The sequence below is a fragment of the Microtus ochrogaster genome, chromosome 2, assembly GCF_000317375.1.
Source record: "Microtus ochrogaster isolate Prairie Vole_2 chromosome 2, MicOch1.0, whole genome shotgun sequence".
Classification (NCBI taxonomy): Eukaryota; Metazoa; Chordata; class Mammalia; order Rodentia; family Cricetidae; genus Microtus; species Microtus ochrogaster.
Genome location: NC_022010.1, coordinates 32,265,991 through 32,276,018, shown reverse-complemented (window position 1 = coordinate 32,276,018; position 10,028 = coordinate 32,265,991). Strand labels below are relative to the sequence as shown.

The 10,028-nt window shown below is 43.7% G+C and overlaps 1 protein-coding gene across 3 annotated transcripts in view; it reads left to right on the top strand.

Moving 5' to 3' along the window:
- Positions 1–10,028, top strand: part of Dgkg (diacylglycerol kinase gamma) — a 211,389-nt gene that overhangs the window by 73,253 nt on the left and 128,108 nt on the right. For all 3 annotated transcript variants that reach the window (XM_013351586.2, XM_005344741.2, XM_026785221.1), the window contains one exon: positions 4,912–5,082. In XM_013351586.2, coding sequence (XP_013207040.1) covers positions 4,912–5,082 — 171 coding nt within the window. The remainder of the gene's footprint in view (positions 1–4,911; positions 5,083–10,028) is intronic.

The following is a 10,028-nucleotide window of genomic DNA, read 5'->3' as shown; positions in this document are numbered from 1 at the left end:
TTGAGCTCAACCATATTTGCAATTAAATGCCTATGATTTTATAGGTTTTCCCCAATAGGTTTCTTACATGATTGCGATCAGGCTATATATAATTTTTAAGTTCGAATCACTTTTCGCTTAATATTATAGTCACAAACATTCCTGTCACTCAAGACTTTTGGTGAACCTCAGTTTTAATGCAAAGACCTCTTTTGAGAGGTTTTAAACAAAACAGATTGAATCCAGCGCAAGCCCAGTCAGTGCTAGAGTCCCCAAAGTCTCCCTTCTGCAGCACTGCCCAGCTGGACGTCAACATGTACTGCAGAGACAGTGGACTAAGGCAGAGTAGGCAGGTGCAGCCTGCCCTCAGTGAAGGCGCTTGCACCAGGGCGGCCGCTGGATGAGAGCGGATGACTGGAGGTTTGGGAATTTCCTATGTGGGAGCATGAGAAGGAAGGATGCTAATGGGATCATCGGTGTCTAGGACCTCCCTGCAGGAGTAAACTAAACCTTGTTATGAACCAGAACTGTGACTCATGATCCGCCCAGAACTCTAATGACTGGACCATCTTCAGGAAGAAGTACTACTCTTACATAGCTCAGCTGAACCGTAGCTGGCATAAATGACACACGTTTGAAGTAAAAAATGGAAAACTTCTGAAGTATGCGTGCATCTATAGAAGCCAGTAGGACACCAAGAGAATGAGTGCATCCACCATCCAGCATGAAGTCCTTTCTCCAGCCCTGCCTTCTGTCGCTATGACTGTCTCCGCACCATCTGCACTCTGTGTGAACAGAACCGTGCACTGTTTCCTTTCTTAGCTCTTATATTTGTTTTTTCCAGCATGATCAGTTTGATATTTAACTGTGTATATTAATTGTCAACATATTTTGTTTGTTAATTAATATTCTAACATATAGAGTTTCTATAATTAGTTCACTTGTTGGAACAGGGGCGTTTGGTTAGTTTCCAGTTTGGGATTATTGCAAACAAACTTGTAAATATTCTTTTATAAGTCTTTGTAGGGAGAACTTCCATTCCCCCTCAGCAAAGACCTTGGAATGGAATACCAGCTATCACGTAGCAGGCACCGTGCACGTCAGTTCAAAGGAAATTGCCAAGCTCGTGCCAAGACTGTTGGGCTATTTACATACCTGGCTGCACACAGGCCCCTGCCGCTCAGTCCTTCATCGACATTGTCGTTTCTCCTTGCTCTAACACAGAAAGAGCGGCATCTCACTGTGGTCTGGGATTGCATTTTCCTGGTGACTTCCTGTCACCTGCTCAGTAGACTAACGGTCATCTATGAATCATCCTTAAAAAAAACATTCAAAGTTTTTGTTTTACCCAGTGATCCTCTCCCTGGAGCTAACAGTGTCTTCTGAAGAACAAAATTTTTTAGTATTTTGAAAGAATTATTGACTCCATGAGTTCGAGGCCAGCCTGATCTAAAAAATGAGTTCCAGAAACAAAAGGCAACACAGAGAAATCCTGTCTCAAAAAAAACCAAAATAACAATAATAATAATGATGATGATGATAATTTATTTTACTTTATGTGAACTGTGCCTGTATGGATGTTTTGCCTGCATATATGTATTGTACCATGCTCATGTCTGGTGCCTATGGAGGTCAGAAGAGGGCATCACACCTATAACTTGGGTAATCATGGTTGTGAATCACCACGTGGATGCTGGAAACCAAACCTGAATCCTCTGGAGAGTAAGAATCGCTTTTAGCCCCTATATCCAAATTTTTTTAATTTTTATGAAAGACAGTTCAATGCGGTTTGTCTTGTGGCTGATCTTTGCTCTTGTGTCTTAGCAATCTGCTGAACTCAAAATTAGAAAGAACGGTATCTTAACGCCATCCAATCTTGAAGGGTCTAATCCTTTAACATGGTATCTATTTATTTAAGTCTTTGCTAACTTCTATCTGATATATTAATATTGTGCAACCTTTGCATCTGTGTTCATGCACCCTCTTGTGATGTCTCTGATTTGGGCAGTGTAGCAATGCTGCTCTTCTTCTGTGGGTTGGGTAGGATTCTTGTCCTTTAAATTTTTCTTGGAGAATTTGTATAACATCCTTAGCAGTTCTTCTTGAATGCTGAGTACAGTATAGACAGTTTTTGTATTTCACCAAATATCTTTATGCTTGTTTAGGGCAAAGTGAGAGTCTCTGGAAATAGTCACAAGTGTTTCCGTACCATTAAACCTCTAGAGCCGCTGCTGCCTCACTGTTGAGGCAGTTTTTGGGGGTCCTCAATGGTAACATGTGGATTCTAGGGCCTTCTACCCCATTGCTGAGAATGAGCATTCATTCTGACCTTTATTTTGATCCCAGAGTTTGTCCCCCTTGTCCTGCTTCTTCCCCTACGCCCATCCCAACCATAACCATCCCATTCCCCAGCCTCTGGCAGTTTCCTCGCCAGGGAGGAACAAGTCCCACTCGGTTATAGAACTGAAGGTGACCTTGTACATATCTGTGGGTGGCTGTCTGTCTGTCTAGGCTCTACTCCGGGCTCCCAGCTCTTCCTCAACTCACAGATAATGCCAGGATCTGCCAGAGTGCCCCCTCCCCGCACCCTGGTACAACATGGTACAACATGGAAACTTCTTCCAAATGCTAAGATACTAACCGGCATCTCGTCTCTCATTTGCCTCCCATTTCCTCAGGGGCCCTACTTGAAATATAACATCCCATAAACTTTTGCTACTGTCCAGGTACCAGCTGAGCCAGGTGGGACAATACATCTGGTCTGGTGTTACTCTGAGGTATAGACAAAGTGGAAGCCATTGATGATGTTCCAATGGATGAATAGCCTCAGCACACAGATGTAACTTGTGGCATTAGGGACTCCCCAGTACAAAGGACTATGTTCTCATTTGTTTTCCACATTTCTGGATGAATTTCGGTGTCATTTCTTCCAGGAATAATTTTAGTAGTTTGGTTGCAGAAGTAATTTCATCTCAATCTCTCCCACCTCACTATTTCTCTTGTTATCTCATTCAAATTCTTTTTACCACTTCCGGGTCACCTTAGAAGCTTTCCGCCCTTACTTACTAGAGGTTATGTCTTCCCGCAGCTCCAGTGTCTTGTCCAATAGAACATTACCTTCAGACCTCTGACCCTCTGCGCCTTCTGGGTGAAGCTTTCTCTTCCCCTATCTTCTGTCTTCCATTCTGGGTTTTGTCGGTTCTGCCGTGGTCTCTGCATGGTCCCTCTGTAATGCAGAGACCTCTCATCTCCTCTACGGTCAGTCTGGATGACAGCTAACTCCTTTCTAACTCACAGCCCATGCTGCGGGACAGGGCAGACCTTCTCTCTCAGCTCTGCTGTCCCAGGGTGGAATGTTCCCTCCCATCGTGTGGCTCTTTGGTTCTCTGAATAGTGTGAGGTGCCCGAAGGCACTGCCATCGAGGCTGCCTCCACCTCTGTTCATACTGACAGCGCTCACTGCTTGTTGGCACCATGGTGCCTCCATGGGCTTGCCCACTGGCAAGGGTTCTGTTCCGCCCCTAGTCAGTTGTGTCCTGTGGGTTGTGCATACGCCTATGAAAAGAGTTCTCATGGGTATGAAAGTAGCCAAGCCGCGGAGAGAAAGAGCAAAGTACCTGAGGAAATCGTCTTCGCATAGTGAAATGAAACCCCTCTTGTTCTCACTGATAACGAATTTTGTACTTCTGAACTAGGGGGCAGAGTGTGGGGGAAGCTTTTCCTCGTGGAGCATTTCTGCATTTCCTTGGCAAATAGTTAAGGTTTCCTAGTTTCTGAAAATGGGATTGTGAGTAGGGTTTTCCTTTTGGATCTTAGTCTCTTCATTTGTCCTTAACTATATTTTCAGAAATGAATTATGAGATACCACATCCTCGCATGGCTCCAGGGACTGACCTACTTGGGGCAGTGAGGGAACGAAGAAAAGACAGACAGATGCAGAGGTGCAGAAAAGCTAGGATTAGGCCGTCTAGGCTCTGATGGGGAAGCCACAGCAACCCAGAAGCTTTGCCAAGTGTTTGTCATCTACAGTTAAACAAGGAAGCGGGGTTATTGCACAGCAGCTGATCAAGGGGGTGGGGTCATTACCTCAGATAAATGAGACAGGACTATTACATACAGCTGAACAAGGAGACAGGCTTCACTAACTCAGTAGATGCACTCTCTGTAGGGTAGCAATCTCCAAGAGGTGAACACAGTGGATGGACGACAGGGAACATCTTCTGCACGCACTATGAGCATCCACGTATGAACTAGTTCTGCACACACTGTGAGCATCCACGTATGAACTAGTTCTGCACACACTGTGAGCATCCACGTATGAACTAGTTCTGCACGCACTATGAACATCCACATATGAACTAGTTCTGCACACACTATGAGCATCCACATATAAGCTAGTTCTGCACGCACTGTGAGCATCCACATCTGAGCTAGAGGAAGGCTCTGCACTGCCATGGGTCTGAGGCACTGGTCCTTGACACTGTTGCCTCAAGTCAACAGCGCACATCCATTATCTGGGGACGCCACATTGACTAAAGGCCTCTTCAGGTCCCCTGCTAAGGAAGGGTAGGAATGTGGTGAAAGCCCACCCAGAATTACTTCTGCAAATGAAGTATTGAGCGCAGTATGGTGAGTGGCATTTATCTGTCCACTGTGTTATCACCAGGACACACTGTCGTCTTTCCTGGAAACTCAGAGAATGGATAAACTTTTTGCAAGGACATTCAGTCCTAAATGGATCAAAAAATGAAGCCATTCATAGAAAACAGTTACAGCCTGGATTTCTGTGACAATGCCACATCATATGCATTAATTACATTTTTCTGACACCCCTAGAACATTCTCTCCTCAACCATGGAAAAGCTGGGACCATAAGGAGAGTTAAAGTTTACTGACGTGAAGGTCCTTAGATGCTCTCCTTTTGTCTTTCAGAATCAAAGATGGAAAAGACACAAGCACCGCCTAAAGACCTAGAGACTGTGGCCCCATGGGAGGATCCTGATGCTCTGTCTTCAAGCCCAGATGCTCCCGTGGTGTACCTGAAGGATGTCGTGTGTTACTTGTCCCTGTTGGAGACGGGGAGACCTCAGGATAAGCTAGAATGTAAGTGCTCACTTGCCTAGGGCCTCAGCTTCTTCCCTGAGGAAGACCAAGGTTCCTGCCCATCATTCCTCACACGCTGGAGATGCACCTGGGCCCTGGGGAGGTTTCTCTGACTCTTTACTAGCGGTGACAACAACATGTCCTAGAATCTACCCAGGACACAGCGCCAGCCTTGAAGTTGGGAAGGGCATCTGAGACCTTGGCCGTTTGAAAGAGAGAGATTGCTAGCAAGGTCTCAAGACTGCTTTGTCTGGCAGGTCCTTCTGGGTTCCTCTAAGTAGAAAGCTGCTGCTTCACCCTGATAATATTTTTTTTAAGAAAAGATACTCAACATCTGCTCTTCCCCTATGTGAGCCCAGAACTCCGTAACTATAGGATGTCCTCCTCCTTTCCCTCCCTCCCTGTTCTTTACCATTACTTTATTGTATTTTATGTCATTTATTTTAAGACAAGCTTTCTCTATGTAGCCCTGGCTATCCTGGAACTCACTATGCAGACCAGGATGCCTTGAATTCCCAGAGAATGGCTGGCCTCTGCCTCCCAAGTACTGGTATTAAAGGCCTATGCCTGCATACCAGGACAGCCCTCCCTGCTCTGCCTTCCTCCCTTCCTGTCTTCCTCCCTTCCTTCCCTTCCCACTTCCTTCTTACCTTCTTCCTCTCTTCCTCCTTCCATCCCTCCTTCCCTCCCTCCCTTCACCATCTTTCTTTCCCTGATCTCTAATAAGCCTCAATCTTGGTAGAGTTTATTTCCATCTCTCCACTCATCCCTATGCTGGAGCTCTTTGCTCAGCAGGAGAGTTAGGTTTGGTTTTGTGGTGCTTCAAAGTCAGTTTCAAAAATACCTTCGGATGCTGGGGATGGTGGCACATGCCTGTGGTGAATCTATGAATTCAAGGAAAGCCTGCTTGACATAGTGAGTTCAAGGACAGCCAAGGCTGCGTAGTGAGACCCTGTCTCAAATATAATATTATTGAATATATATTATTCAATATATATTATTGAATATGTATATATATATATATTAAATGTAAAACCAAACAGGCCTTCAGGAGCACAGTAAGAGCTAGGCAGATAGAGCCTGTGGCCTTGAAGAACTGTTCCAGATTGCTCTCCTGACCTCTAGAGTCATCGGCATGCTTTTCTGAGCGGGTAAAAGGATCCTGTTACAGAACTCATCTTATATCTGCCTCTCTTGGGAACTCAAGTAGCAGCAAAATAATAAATTTTGTAGTAAAAGTCAAAATTCAGTTAATAAGACTAGTTAACAAAGATTATTACCAAGAGAAGAATGCCAAAGGTTAACTCTGCCAACCCCAAACTGACAAACTGGCTCCTTTGCTCTCCTAGGCTGGGGGAGTTCAGGATGCAAGTCTTCAGTGCTAGTTTGGTCAAATGTAGCAGATTTCTTTTCTGTTCTGGCTAAAGTTAAAAATGAAATTATCGAATGATTTCCAACAGTCAGGAGGGCTTTGCATCTTAGGCATTGTGTGTGTTGATCGCCAAGGTGGATGCGTCAATTCTTCATGTCGCTGCCACTCAGACTGACTTTTTCCAACAGACAGGGAGAACAATTATGCTTTGTTTTTTCAATACACAGACTTTTTTTTTCTTCTCGCATGCATTACATCCTGACCACAGTCTCCCCTCCCTCCACTCCTCCCAGTTGCCTCCACCTCTCCCTCTCCACCAGACCCCCTCCTCCTCTGGTACCCTTCAAAACAGAGCAGGCCTCCCAGGGACATCAACTGAGCACAGCATAATAAGTTACAATAAGATTAAGCATAGCCCCTCGCAGCAAGGCTGGATGAGGCAAGCCAGTAGGAGGGAAAGAGCCCCCGGGGCAGAGACATCTCATTTTCACTGCTAGGGATCCCACAAGAACACCAAAATAAACAACCATAACATGTATGCAGAGGATCTGACTCAGACCTGGGATAGTTGCTTCAGTCTCTGTGCGTTCCTATGAGCCCTGCTTAAGTGATTCTGTGGGCCATCTTCTCGTGGTCTCCTAGAGCCCTCTGACTCCTACAGCCTTTCCTCTCTCTCCTTCCTCTGTGGGGTTCCCCGACTCCTGCCAGTGTTTGGCTGTAGGTCTCTGCATCTGTTTCCACCAGTTGCTGACACCTCTCTGATGACAACTGAGCTAGGTGCTGATCTGTGAGCACAGCAGAATATCATTAGTAATCATGTTATTGATTTCTTTTCCAGTCATGTTTGGTTCTGTCTTGGGTCTCTAGGCTATCCAGGCTCTGGATCCTGGCCGTCCAGGCAGTGTCAGACGTGGGCGTCCTCTCTTGGCACGGGCCTCAAGTTGGACCAGTCATGAGATGGCCACTCCTACAAGTTCTGTGACACCATTTCCCAGCACATCTTACAGGCAGGACATATTGTAGGCTGGTTTTGTGACTGGTTTGATGCCCCAGTCCTCCTGCCAGAAGTCTTGCCTAGTTACAGAAGATGGCCCGTTCAGGCTCTGTATCCCCTATTACTAGGCGTCTTCTCATAGACTTCAGGGGGTTCCCACAGTACTATGTTTCCACAGTGACCTCCAAATGCCCCCCAATTCCAGTTGTCTCTCCCAGTACTCTCCCTGCATTCCCCCACATACACACTGCCTGATCGCTCCTGTTCCTATCCTCACCCACCCAAAAAATCTCTTCCCAAGGAGAGCCTCCTTGGTATCTAGCCTCTCTGGGTCTATGACTATCCTTTTACAGCTAATGTCCACTTATGAGTGAGTACATACCATGTTTGTCTTTCTGGATCTGGGTTGCCTCATTCAGGATGAATTTTTATAGTTCTATCCATTTTCCTGCAGATTTTATGATGCCATCCTTTTTCACAGCTGAGTACTATGCCTTTGTGTAAATGTACTACATTTTCTTTATTCTTTGGTTGAGGGGCATCTAGGTTGTTTTCAGTTTCTGACTATTATAAAGAAAGTTCCTATGAGCATAGTCAAGTGAGTGTCATTGTGGTAGGTTGGAGCATCCTTTGGGTATATGCTCAAGAGTAATAGAGCTAGGCCTATGGTAGATTGATCCCCAATTTTCTGAGAAACTGCCATATTGATTCCAAAGTGGCTGTATAAGTTTGCACTCTCACCAGCAGTGGAGGAGTGTTTCCCTTACTCCACATCCTCTCCATCATCCAGCATGAGCTGTCACTTGTGGGTTTTTGATCATAGCCGTTCTGACAGGTGTAACATGGAACTCAGTTGTTTTGATTTCCATTTCCCTGATGGCTAAGGATGTTGAACATTTCTTTAAGTGTTTTTTGGTCATTTGAGATTCCTCTATTGAGAACTCTGTTTATATCTGTATCATAATTTTAATTGCATTATTTGGTGTTTTGATGTCTAGTTTCTCGAGTTCTTTATATGTTTTAGATTTTATCCCTCTGTCAGATATGGGGTTGGCAAAAAAATCTTTTCCCAGTCTGTAGACTGTTGCTTTGTCCAATAAAGGTGTTACTGCCTTACAGGAGCTTTTCAGTTTCAAGAGGTCATACTGATTGATTATTGATCTTAGTGCCTGAGCTACCGGTGTTCTGTTCAGGAAGTTATCTCCTGTGCCAGTGCGTTCAAGGCTATTTCCCACTAACTCTCCTATTAGGTTCAGTGTATCTTAATCTATTTGCATTTTTCTACATGCTGATATCCGGTTAGACCAGCACCATTTGTTGAAGATGCTTTCTTTTTTTCCATTGTGTATTTCTGACTTCTTTATCAAAACTCAGGTTCCAGAGGTATGTATATTTATGTCTGGTCTTTGATTTAATTCTATCGATCAGTCTGTCTGTTTTTATGACAATACCATGCAGTTTTTATTAGTTCGGTAGTACAGCTTTAAATCAGGGTGATGATACCTCCAGAAGTTCTTCAATTAAACAGGATTGTTTTTGCTATCCTGTGTTTTTTCTTCTTCCATATTAAGTTGAGCATTGTTCTTTCATGGTCTGTAAAAAAAATGTTTTGGAGCCAGGTGGTGGTGGTGCACACCTTTAACCCCAGCACTTAGGAGGCAGAGGTGGGCAGATCTCTGTGAATTCAAGACTAGCCTGGTCTACAAGAGCTAATTCCAGGACAGGCACCAAAGCTACAAAGAAACTTTATCTCGAAAAAAAACAAATTTTTTGAAATTTTGATGAGGATTGTGTTGAATCTGTAGACTACTTTTGATAAAAATGGCCATTTTTACCATGTTAATCCTACTAGTCCATGAATATGGACAATCTTTCCATCTTCTGAGATCTTCTTCAATTTCTTTCTTCAAAACTTGAAGTTTTTGTCATTTACAAGTCTTTTACTTGCTTTGTTGGAGTTACCTCAAGGTATTTTATATTATTTGTGGCTATTGTGAAAGGTGTAATTTCCCTGATTTCTTTCTCAGTCCATTTGTCATTTGTATATAGGAGGGCTACTGATTTTTCTTTGAGTTAATCCTGTATCCAATCACTTCATAAAAGCTGTTTATATGAGTTACTTGGTAGAATTTCGGGGGCTGCTTATATATATTATCATATTATTTGCGAATAATGCTACTTTGGCTTCTTCCTTTCCAATTTGTATCCCCTTGATCTCCTTTTGTTGTCTTATTGCTTTAGTAGAACTCCGAGTGCTGTATCGAATAGATAAGGAGAGAGTGGACAACCTTGTCTTGTTCCTGATTTTAATGGAATTGCTTTGAATTTCTCTCCATTTAATTTGATGTTGGCTATATGCTTGCTGTAAATTGCCTTTATTATGTTTAGATATGTCCCTTTTAACCTTAATCTCTTCAATACTCCTATCATGAAGAAGTGTTGGGTTTTTGTCAAAGGCTTTTTCAGCATCTAATGGAATGATCATGTGGGTTTTTTCTTTTAGTTTGTTTATATGGTGGATTACATTGCTGATTTTCATATATTGAACCATCTCGAGGAGGAAGCCTACTTGATCATAGT